Source organism: Rhagoletis zephyria, unplaced genomic scaffold (genome assembly GCF_001687245.7).
Source record: "Rhagoletis zephyria isolate East Lansing unplaced genomic scaffold, Rhagoletis_zephyria_1.1 Rzeph_scaffold_06843, whole genome shotgun sequence".
Lineage (NCBI taxonomy): Eukaryota > Metazoa > Arthropoda > Insecta > Diptera > Tephritidae > Rhagoletis > Rhagoletis zephyria.
The window spans coordinates 11,383-24,558 of record NW_016163926.1 but is presented as its reverse complement, the minus strand read 5'-3'; the positions used below and the strand labels follow the sequence as shown (position 1 = coordinate 24,558).

Here is a 13,176-nt window from a genome sequence, read left to right as displayed (position 1 = left end):
CAACAGCGCTCTCGTATGCATCAGATCGTCCTAACCGCTGAGACGGATTGCCATCTTTGTCTTGAAGATGAGGAGAAGTCGGAGCAAATTATCTGTGAGTGTCGGGTTGTGGCCAGACTAAGGCTGCAATACTTCATCTACCAAACATTTATTAGCATTTATTAGGGAGGCTGATAGTATCTCGGGCCGTCAGGGCAAGGAACTTATCGGCGGGATACAAAACGGCTTCTAGGTCGGGGTGTACCGTGCTTCTGTTGCATCCATTCAAATAACTAATTTACTACTATTATTTTTGGTGCTTCCTAAATAAGTCTCTAATCAAGTGTGTATGTGTACCTCACTTAGCGGTACACAGCTGCATTTATTTACCTATTCGCCTGAAGCTTTAAAGCGCTTAATATTGGCAGTATTTACATTTACCTTAGCACCAGCAGAAGATTTATGGCTGCCGGTTAAAGACAACAACGACTTTGAAATTTTCTATTTACACAGATTCATTGCAAGCATCATTGTGGAGTTTGTATATATGTAAATGTTTTGTTTGTAAAGACAAGCATATCAGTGTGTTAGCCTAAAAAATATACAGTCAAACAAACATAAATATGGTGGCTTATCTTTAATATATTTGCTTAGTGTAATTGCTCATAAGCCATGGCAAATAGAGAAGATATGAAGAGGGTGGCGAGCTAAAAATTGCTGCGATATTTGTTTATTGAAACAAAGAGATTCTTATGAGCATATGTATGGAGGACGCTTTAGGCTGGGATGGGTGATTGCTAGAAAATGAAAACCATAAATTTATTGGCTTGTGGCACAATTGTTTATAAATACAGTTGGGTATTTGGATTGCTGATAATTTTTTCAAGGTAGCAGCTGAGTTCGGTATGAAATTGATTGAAATCCTACGAAATGGTGATTTGAAGATAAATCCCACTGGGATGCGCAGTAAAAGGGAGGAAAAAGGATGTAGAGGAAGGCAGATGGAGTCAAATTGAAATCGATTTATTTGTGTATACATATGTATGTCCTTTTTCAATTCTAAAAATTATGCAGTATACGCTTGCAAATCAATGCCGACAAAAGTAATGAATTATTAATAAAGTTGTTCGGGCAACTATGCGCTATATCCTTAGTGCACTTCATTTTTCCCAGAATTTAAAATCACTGAAGCAGAGATTTGCAAAAATAAGAAGAGACAAATGTACGGAAATCAAAACTAGCAATCACAGCAAAGCACAGTTCAATGACGAAGTGAGTCCCAGGTGGCGAGTGGTCTGTTGAATGGACAACAGCAAAAAGCGAGCGTCCTTTGCAGGATAGCCACCCCAAACGGGAAAATTGGGTATAACAGCAGTTTATTTAAATGCTATGCTAAGTAGCAAGTGAATCGAAGAAAAATGTGGAAAAAATAGATTTTCCGGCATACCTTTCATGCGAGCAACGATTGGCATGTAAGAAAGGACATGGGGCGTGGGGTTGTGTAAATGAAATGCGCAATCAAAAACTTGAATTGTAAGCGGCGCATCGTAAATATACTTAAGTATGTAGCTAGAGAAAGAAAGTGAGCTGCTTAAGTAGAGGAAAGCGTATTTGCTTCGAAATTTGCATACAGCAAAAGGATATCGCTCTGATGTCCTGTCGGGCAAATAAGCCATTTTGTGGCACAAACAGATTTTGAGCTCAGCGCATTTGCATTTAATGCAACACAATCAGCTAAAGGTAAATGCATTTAAATTCAATATTAAGCTTAACGAAAGCACGGACAGAGGCGAAGATGAAAATTTGGAAGTAACTTAAAATTTAAGTAGAAACATTTTATAGTGCGAAAAGAAAAAGAAGCGAAACTTAGACGCAAAAGATATTAGGACGAATTTTATTTTCCAGCCTAAAATTATGTTACAAATGACGTTCAAATAGTTAGTAATACCACTCGGAAGCCTCTCAACTTTAAGCAACATACTTAGCACGTAGGTTTGTATCTCATATGTATGCACATTAGGGGGGACTTTAAATGTAGGAAACAAATTTTTACATGAGATTTAATCGAAGATATCACATATAAATTTTGGTCCCGATTGGAGACGGTTAAGGCGGGTCACACAGGTGTCAAGGTTCAGAACACCCTATGAAGACGTCATAACCGACTCCAATCGGGACCAAAATTTATATGTGATATCTTCGATTTTGGGTATTAGCTATGAAAATATAATTTTAATTGTTTGAGTCTCTATAGAGGAGTCTGTTTTTTGTCTCCTGTGCGACACGCCTTAACCGTCTCCAATCGGAACCAAAATTTATATGCGATATCTGTGACCGTGGTATTACCGATTGAGGGCGTGAGACTGTAAAAAATCCTTAATTTAATTTTTTAAGGACCACCCTAATATACACACATATATCGCTTAACATTCGCACAATCCTCCTTCTTAAATACGCTATTCCCTTCACATACATACAACTCACCTGACTGAGTTCATCTCCCGAGAGTCGCTTGCATTTCGGCAGCAAAGCTTGCATATCATCCTCGAATTGCCCATCACCGCAACAGCTGCTATCTGCCGCATCCAACGAATGAAATTGCTCTGATATGTTATCGTGTTGACCAGCGCCAATACCGCCGCCACCAGCATCCAAGTGACCGAGTCCAGCAACAGCATTTACCGTCCCTAAGCCAGCAGCGACACTGCTGCTTGTACAGCCACCTTGCAAATCGAAACATAAATTGGTGGCACCACCACTCAAGCCACCGCAACCATCGCCATGTCCATTGCTGTCACTTCCTTTAATGGAATCTAAACCACAGAATGGCAGACGTCGATTACTGGCATTATTACTGCTATTACAGTTGTTATTGTTGTTGGTATTATTATTATTGTTGTTGTTGTTGTTCGTGCTGTTGCATGCTGTCCCTGCACTTACGCCTGCTGTTGATGCCCCGCCGCTGCTCGCTGTTATGGACTTTAATTGATTTTGTGTCGTTGCTGGCGGCACTGCCGATGTTGTCAATTGCTGGCTGGAATCGGATGTCCTGCGAGAAGGAAGAGAAAATGAAGAAGACGGTGATTAGAAAGGAGTTACAATTTATGATTAAAATTTAGAGGCTAGTAATGGGTGGCTTAATCGATTTTCGTGTCAGTGGATGTAGTACATACGTGCTTAGGTTAAGACAAGAAGACATGCAAACGATTTTGTGCTTAAAATGTAAACCGAAACTACAAATTTATATTTTTCAATAAAAACTAGGCAGTTTAACAAAATTTTTACGATATTTAAAGATTTTGGCCCTTTTCCTTTCGAACGCAACAAAAATAACAAATTTGGAAGCTGGTTACGTCGATGCAAAATAAAAAGAGGTTGCAAATTTGACGAGTGCTGCAAACGTTATCGACTATTGTTAACTCGAAATATATTGATGAATAACAAAACATATGTGCATATTAGAGATGGTTACGGTACTAAATATTTAGTTCTGATCCCGACCATCTCGAATTTAAATTTTTAAGTCCAGGACCGGCCCATCCCGATGTTTTTCAAAATTGTACAGCGGATCCCGAAATCTATTACTAAGAAAAAATTCACATTTCTTTCAAATAAATTTTAAATAATAAAAAAACATAATGAAAGATCTGACATCTTCCGATTATTTTGTTTTGCTTTGCTGTTCGTGTCGGGAAAGTATTTTGGTCCCGCACCGCCCGAAAAATGTTTACAGACCTTCCCAATACCGCTCACCCTCTTTAATGGAGAACAGTGGATCTTTTGCTAAGACTTTACACCGGCACATAAAGCTTAGATATGTCTTTTGTTTGACGGGATTTAAGGGGCATAGGATTCGTTGGGAACGGTGAGAACATTACCATCATAACCGAGCAGTATAGAACTGCGATTGTCGATTATTTCGTGTCCGATTGAATGGAAAGTTAACTGAAGACATAATATGTCTACATATTTTTTAAACAGGACAGTGCCACGTGCCATTCAGCGCATCAAACAATTGACTTATTGATTAATGATTTCTTCATTTGGTGAAAGCATTATTTCTCGAAATGGGGCAAGTGATTCGCCACCGATATGTCTGAAGGCTATTTTCTCTGGGTAACGTCAAGTCATTGGTTTAAGCGAACAAACCGGAAACCTATATGACTGCCATTGTTTGAAGAAGTGTTCGAATATTGGACTTCCACAATATGCTACATCCCAGCCAGAGTTGTCGCCCACATCCCCTAAACTATATTCAAACACTAATAACATAAAATTGTCTGCATATCTAATAAAGTTAGTGTTCTACAATTCTAAAAAGACTCCGTTTAATTATGTGTAATACATCCCTTGTGGTCAGCTGAATTCTGAATAAAATGTTCAAATGCTAAAGTTTGTCAAATTTTTATAATTTTTGTATGAAGTTTGAAATGTGGATTTATGAGGTGCTATTTATGTAATGCCTTAGACTTTTATAAAAGAAGTATAAACATTAAATAAACAAAAGAAAAATAATCAAAACTGGTCAAAATATCACTTAACGTAATCAGATCACCACATCTACTATAGTTGTATTAAATATTCAACAAGTGAACATTGCCACAATCGTTAGTATTGTGTTCGCGTGGAGCTATGAATTTGTGTTTTTCTGTTTTTCTCTATAGGTATCTCTGTCGGTTTAACTTTTGCATGTTTTCAGCTCATTAAACGCTTTTCAGTTCATTTTGCTTTCACCTGCGATTTGTCTAATTTGATTGTACCCTTTAATCGGTCAATCCAGTGGTTACTCGCATTTCTAGTAATTAATTTTGTTGCATGCAATCTGCGGCATTAGCCTTTTATTGGCATGATTATTTGATGTGTTGTGTTTGCTCAATTTATAAAAGATAGATTTAAATTTATCAGCTGCTTTAATGGTACTTGAATATTTTTTCTTTTACACATACACTGGCGATCAATAGTGAATGCATGGTGATATTTGTTAAATATTTGCAATGTTTTTCAAGCTCAAATTTTTTGTTGTTTTTTTTTTTTATAAAATATGGGATATGCTTTAACTAAAACGACCAAAGTCAAACTTTCAAACTTCATACAGAATTTAAAAAAATTAAACAAATTTTCATCTAAATTTTATACTTGTTGGTCTGAATTTTTAGAAAAATTCTGAATATGAAGGTAATTCTAGTAAACAAAATTGCAAGTTTTAAATTGCGTTGATTTTTAACGATTTTTATTTTTGCCGGTAACTTTTGATATTTTTGTTTTTCATGTAAAAAGTGCAATCTATAAAAACCAGCTTTATTTTTTTAATTTTGATGGTAAATGGTCTTGCGCAATTTATTTTACAAGAAATTCACTTTTAGCATAGTAAAATGTGCAAAAATGTGCAGCCACCAACAAAAAAAAAAAATAATTATTAAAAATGAACGCGAAAACTTTCAGTTATTTTACTAGAATTACATAACCGATGTACCTGTATACCCAGAATTTTTCTAAAAATTCGGACTAATAAATTCAAAATTTAGATGACAATTTGTGTAATTTTTCTAAATTCTAGAAAGGAGAAATTAGAAGCCCTGGCCTGTAAACAACCCGCATTATATCGACCCCTTTGCGCGAAATTATCGTGTGTGACATTTTTTCGTTATTGACTTTTTGATGCAAATTTTTTCTGCACCCCACAAAGCATCAGTTGGTAAAATATTGTAGCTGAAGCCCCTATAATTACGGAAAAAATTTACTGTATATATATTTTATCTTGTGGGCGAAATAATCGTATGTGCCATACAAAAGTATTTTGTACGTAGTACAAAAAAAAAAATATAAAAATTGTAAAATTTTGAAAAACTAGAAAAAAGCTCTCCTGTAAAATTATGTTTCTGCTACATACAATAATTTCGCGTAAAGGGGCGATATGTATGTATGTAGGTACATATACTGATATTAAAAGTTGAGTTTGGAATTGAATGGAGCGTTATTAGAAGTTAGAGAATGTCGAAAATGATCCCGAAAGAGTTCTACATTAAAGGTCAAATTATTGCCGATCGAAGGCCAGGTCAGCGAAAAATTGTTTGACTGTTGTTGGATCAAGGTTATATGTATTTACAAATAAGCCTGCATTCGACCCAAACAACATTTACAAACTGGTCGAGGCATTTTTCACTGACCTGGCCTTCGATCAAAATTTCTAATGGCAGTGCCCTCTACGTACAGATACTAAGGAGAGGTCAATGGAAAGGCAAGCTTTTTTGTAGAAAAGAAAGTGCCATAAGGTAAGTAATAGTATTCACCTATTAAAGCACGTTTAATAACATTTATTTTGGATCTATTCTACAACAATTAAAATATTTTACAAGCCCTTTCTTTGCCTAAGTTAAAAGTATAATTCTTAAGGCCTTCGAATGTAGAACACATGTAATTTGACAATTTTTATTTATTGAATTAAATCACGCAGCAATACACACGCATGTACATATTTACCTCTTCTTTGTGGAACAAATTTTTTAAGCACCAGTTCTTTTTAGTTTCCAAAGTTTTCACACTTGAGTGGTTAACAATGTGTTAAGGGCACCTTTGGAAAATTTTCATTATTGTGTTGATAACATGAAAGCGTGTATAAAAATAAATATTTTCTAGCACAATAAAAAACAACAATACATATTTAACAGTTTATATAAACACATATAAACATTTAAAAGTATTTATGCATACATACGCACATATACAGTTACGGCCATATTTATAGCACCCCCATTTTCAAATGGTATTGTTTGCGACAATTATTTTTAAGAAGTTTTAATTAAAATACATTCTTTGACAAAACTCACATTAACCCAAATTTAAAACTTTGTAGAAATCAAAAAACAAAATAAAAAAATTTTCATCAAAATTTCGAATTTTTTTTTTTCAGAAGTGTTAGAATTTTTTTGAGCAAACAGTTTTATAACTCAATCAATAATGCGCAAGTTTGAAGTGGCTAAAAATTACCTTTGATTTTTTACAATTTTTTGGCGAAGGTGTTGCGGTTTTCTTCCATATCAAAATAAATTGGGCTTATTCGTTATATTGAACCAAATGCGACCAAAAAAACTTAAAAAATCAAATATACTATTAGCTACTTGACACTTATTATACTAAAATTGAATAGACTATACAACTGTATACTCAAAAAATTCTAACACTTCATTACACAAAAATTGAATGGACTATAAATATAAAACTCTATACTCAAAAAAATTCTAACACTTCTGAGAAAAAAGTTTGAAATTTGGATGAAATTTTGTTGAGTTTTTTATAGTTTTCTACAAAGTTTTAAACCTGGGTTTACATGGCTTTTGTTAGAGAATTAATTCAGGGACGTGAACCGATTTTGAATCGGGCATCCGCTTCTTTCTATTAATTCACTGAACCGAACCGAAAGTTTCCCCAAATCTTTGATCCAAAGCGAAAACCGAACCACTTTTTATAATGGTTTAAAGGTTCATTTTAACCAATTTTCAATATATAAGATTACCCACAAATGTGAAGGCAACCCATCCCATTTGACACTAGACACTTAACCTTGCGCGTTGTTGTACTTGACACTTGACACTTAAACTTTCGTGTTATTTATTTATTTTTTTGATTTCCGAGCCGTTGAACCGAACCGGAACCCCGGTTCAAAGACTAAAAAACCGCTTTGACGAACCGACCAAAGTTTTCATCCGGTTCACGTCTCCGATTTTAATTGAAAATTGGTAAAAATAAATAAATAAACATAAGTGGGAAATAATATCACTTTGAAATGGCGATGCTATTGATATGATCGATACTGTATGTATGTATGTAGGTGTGTGGTGGAAAATTGAATTTTGCAATTTGCTGGCATGAAAATCTTACACATGACTCGTTTTAATGGAAGGCAGCATTATGTGCAGGGCGATTATTTTTTCTTTGCATGGCCTTAGGAAGCTTGCGGGATAAAGTAGTATTGCCTTAAGAATCCAAAAAGAAAAAAGAAATGCTGGAGATGGTTTATGATAGATTATGAGTGGAATTTTAAATGATTTTTTTAGGGAAAAATTCAAACACATATTTCTAAAGAATTAATTGGAGCATGTACGTATTACAAAAAAATACAGTAATTTAAATTAATGTTAAGTGCAAAATGCTTGTAAATAAAACATTTCGGGTTGAGAATTACGAAAATATAAAATAAAATAAAATCAAATATTTATAAAGATTTGAATAGAATAAAGTAAAATACATTAAATAAAATAAAAATAATAATATATAAGAAAATAATAATTAATTTAATGTATGTATATTCCGATCAGTTCTTCATTTATTTAATTTTTATACTAATGGGCTCGTCTGATCTGAGTTTAAAGATGCGAATGAAACTAAGTTATTCCATTTTTCTAGCCCAAAGTTTCGCTAATACTTTTTAGCACCTTCAGGGGCAATTCGTTTATTAGATATCTGTCACAAAACAATGATATAAAAAACATATTAAAACATAACCATAAAGGAAGTAAAATATATATATAAAGACAATTAAACATTTTAAATATATGTAGGTACAAACCAACTCACGCTACTGTTTTGAATATTTAAACAAAGCGTGCGAAATAGTGATGTAAAACTAGGTTGAATTGTACCAACTCTTCAGCTTCTTAAATTTGAACGTACATTCGGTATAATCACATTATTTTAGGTACATTTGGAACGTAGTAAAATAATGTTTCATGTAAGTAGAAAAATTTTTATGGTACAAAGGAAGATGTAGTTCACCAACTACCAAAAATATATGCACATAAAAATACATGTTTACATGTTTAGACGTCCAATGATAGCTTCAAGGTTAGTCCTTTTATTAAAACAAGAAAAAGGAAAGGCGTGTAAAAAAATAAACCTAATGAGTAATAAAATTATAGTTTAAAAGAAAATCAATAACACGTTTTTATTACAATTTGAACTAGCTTAAAATGGGATTAAAGTAATTGGCACCTAGTCATAGTCGAAATAAATTCCTCTGTAAAGCTAGTTGCAGTTATTTTTTACAGGGATCTCATTGGAAACATACAGCACCCCATTGGTAGAGGGCTTCGGGTGCACGAATTTGTTGTAACTTCAGGAGTTGAAGACTTGCTCTAGCTGCTAGTCTCTTAAATTTTTCTCCAATCACGTCGCAAACAGATTTCCCATTTGCATCAAAGTTCAATTCTGCCATTTCCTTGAAGGGGTTTTCAATTTCATAAAATTTCAATGTCTATTAATCATATTACTCGAGCGTTAGACGATCCAAACACATAAGTAGCCCATTACGCCCATTTGGGTACATTATAGACATAGTTTTTATGCAAAAATAAAAATTTAAAAAATGCTATAATCAAAAAAAAAATAAAAATAAAAAAATTTTTACTTATTTTTTTTTTTGTTTTTTTATACGTTGCACATTAATGTGAAAAATGTACAATTAAAGCCCATAACAAGACGGAAGAAATACTTTTTTTTCATTAAGTTTCGTTAAAGGGTTTCCAAGATACAACACTTTAAAGAAAGGCATGTATGACGTTTCCTTAAAATTTAAGTTCCGTGTAAATAGGCAACCCTACGTCATACTGCACGTATATTCATGTCACCTAGACCTTCAATCTCTTCAACTTCCATCTTCTTCAACTTTCATCCAAATCCTGAGAGGATTTATTGCAGGAAAATAAATAAATGGGCCATTCCATTGTGAATGGTGGGCCATTTTACTCCAGAATGTGATCAATTGTGAATTATATCTATGTCGTCAGAACTTATGCAACAGAGAAAGATATTTATTAACATTAGGTAGATAACAAATGCATAAAATTCCATAAAAATATGCCAAACTTTTTCAAGTTCTTTGTAACTCTTATAAGAATGAACGTGCACTCAAAGACTAATTTTTGCCAAAACACTTTATTTTGAAGGACATTTTTTTGAGTTTTTAAACATATACTATACGCTTTCGTTTTCATTAAAAATTAGGCTGGTATAATCTCCATAGAAATATAAAAATATTTAAAGTTGTTAATGGTGAGACATCTCCTTGTGACTGGTGTAAAGTAATTATATGTATATGAAGTAAAAGTGTCGATATATAAAAATTACAGCCTTTTATTCTTTTAATATTTTTCAACAGACTAATGAGATGTAATCATTTCGCAAGAGGTTATTACTGAAATAGGGATAATTAAGGCATTTAAGTATTTTTCCTCTTTTACATGGAAGAACCCAATATGAAATTAATACAAAAAAATGAAATATAAATAAAAACAAAAACAAACGAGAATTAGAGAATAATTAAAATAGAATTAAATAAAAAAATATAAAATTACAAAAAATCAAATTAAAAAAAAAATAAATAAAATAGAAAAATAAAACACAGTAAAATTGTAAAAATAAAGAAAAATTTAAATTGTAATAAATTAATAATTTTTAAAAAGTAATTAAAAACTAAAAAAATGTATGTATAAATACAAAACAAAGAAAAATTAAAATAAAGTAAAAAAAACGAAAATTAAAATAGTTTATAAAATAAAGTAATAAATGAAAAGAGGAAATAAGAAAAAATAAAATATAATATACCACAAAGGAAATGAATATAATAAAAAATAATAAAAGTAAAGAAATAAAATAAGTAATCAAAACAAAATATAAAATGAAAAATCAAACGGAATAAAAAACCAAATAATAATGGAAAAAAATATTTAATTTAAAAATTAACAAAATATATAAGTAAATATAGTTAAAAAACAAGGATATTTTATTTTGTGCGAATTACTGGAGTCAGTCGAAAACACTTTAGGAGTGAATTTTAATTTTTTTTTCAGAAATTTTCCAAAAAATTTATTTCGGCACAATAAAAATAATGAAAACCTTTAATTAAACTCCAATGAATAAAAACGTACGAGGTTAGAATTAAAAAAAGTAGGTGGAAATATGTATGTGGGTAATTCTGTTCTTAAAATTTTCCATTCTCTTTTATTCCTTCACAGTAGCAGGGGAAAGAATTTAAAACATTTCGCCAAGCAGCAAAAAAATTCAATTTAATTACTACGCCAAAGTAATACGCCACAACTTCAGCAGATATACAGCCAATTGGCTAACATGATGCCCCAGCTCAATAGCCGAGTTGACAGGGGCACTTAAATAGGTTAGCTTGACAACTTTTAGCGCAAGGCAAAAAACAAAGCTACATACAACTTTGTACTCAACAACATGCTTGCAGAACAAAAAAATACAGCTTTTGTTTAATTAATGTTGTAGAATGTAAAAAATTACACAATAGCAACATGGCTCGTGGCTCTTCGCTAACAGTGTGGTAGTTTTAAAGAGCCGGGAGAGGTCATATCAGCCACTGGGGTTTTGCACAGAAAGCCACAAAGCACTTTTATGTGAGGATGGCGAGGGTGGCTTTTCAACTCTTACTGCCCTCATACCTCACCCCCATCCACTCCTCCCCCTTCCATAAACCACTCCTGTCCATCAGCAATATTGTGTAGCTTGTAAGGCTTCAATCTTTTTTTTTCGCTCCCAAGCTTGCTCGTTCGCTCGGCAAAGCAAGTGGAAATGTTGGCTTTTGTACTGCTCTCGGTTGGTTGGTTAGCTTAACTGGTTGGCTGCTGTACGCGCGCTTAAGTAGGGCAACAAGTTGCTTATTTGGTTAATTAACATTAATGACGTGTCTGGTCGAGGTTGAAACGAGTGGCGGTTGAAGTGGAGCAGCAAAGAGAAAGGCGTTGGGTGCTACGAAAACTGGGAAATGTTTATGATTATTATTTAAAACAGGAAAATTAAGTTGCAACCCGCTTTGTTGTGTGAAAATCGATGGATGCTGCTTCGAGCGTTGAGCTTAATTAGCAGCAAGCGTGTCAGCTGGCAACAAAAGGTGAGTGCGATTTGTTGCAGCAATCATTATAACTGCATTATTTAATAATTAAATTAAGTTTATTTATTTTAATTTTTTTTTTGTTGAAGCGGTTGTACTTTAGCATCTTTAGACAACTGCGGCAGCAGACATTGGATGTGATTTTTAGTCCCACCGACATCCACCAAAATTGCGTGAAGAGCTCCGTGGCCTGCCTCCAATGACCGTTCAATTGCACATATTCTATGATTCATGAAAAGCCCAACTGTCCAAGATGGAACCACAATGGGTCAATGGCTACAGTTTCAGGGATATCCTTACAGTAATACAGTTTCCCACAATACCATTGGGACCTTCTTTCAAGGCTAATAAGAAAATATCTTGACCCAACTGAGGGGAAGGCCGGACACTCCTTGACCAATTTTGAACGCGTTTTCAGCGAACTCAGCGTGTTGATTGCCGCTTGGCTATCAGAAAGCTGGCACTTGATGTACAACTCATGGCATAAGATCCCATCCGAATCCCTTCTATCAAGCTGCAACATATCAATGAAAAAAGTTCACTAGCCAAGTCATCCCTCGATGAAATGTGGTTAGAGAAAAAGCTGCCTGGAGCTTTTACATAGATGTCCAATCAACGAAGAAAATAAAACCTTAACGAGTTTTAAAATGTCAATACACTGAGCTTGCTTTGAATGTTTTCCCTGAGCCTGATTGCAGCCGGTGATGCCTGCAATGTCAAAAGGTATTGTGTTCGCCATGAAACTAAGCGTCAGAGTGAGACTGCCCCGCAGTGCACTACTAATACCAATGACCGAAGTCTGCTATATGCCTACCTAAATAGTGAGCGTCTTTAGTGCGTAGGCTTAACTATACTGTTAAAGAGCCAGAGTATGAATTTTCGCGAGAGACCCCAACTCTTAAGGCCGGTCCACATAGAACTTTCGCGTTGGCTTTGGCGTTGGTTTGACAGAACGCAATTCAAAAGTATGCTTGCTACAATGAACGCTTGGCAGCGAATGCTTGGGCCACTAAATTAACATACTAACGACAGATAAATTAATATTTCATATCAATAATTGCATTAAAAACGACATTTCTTGCCCGCATTTGATTGAAAAGGAAAAATATTTCACATAATTTTATTTATTTCCAACAGCTGACGAGCGACACACGCGAAAAGTTGAGATTTGGCCATCTTCTTGCTTTGTGTTGGCGTGAGCATTGTCGAATTTTGGCTATGAGGACGGCTACATTTGGATTCATGTGTTCATAGTCAGTTGTTGAAGCGACGCCAACGCCAACGCAACGCCAAAG

General features: G+C 33.9%; 1 protein-coding gene across 1 annotated transcript in view; it reads right to left on the bottom strand.

Moving 5' to 3' along the window:
• Positions 1-2,463: 2,463 nt before the first annotated feature.
• The window catches only part of LOC108373591 (myb-like protein H), a gene marked incomplete at its 3' end in the record, with an annotated part of 22,089 nt that continues 11,376 nt past the window's right edge, over positions 2,464-13,176 (bottom strand). Inside the window, exon 2 of the mRNA XM_017629503.1 lies at positions 2,464-3,028. Within this exon, the coding sequence (XP_017484992.1) occupies positions 2,464-3,028 (565 nt within the window). The remainder of the gene's footprint in view (positions 3,029-13,176) is intronic.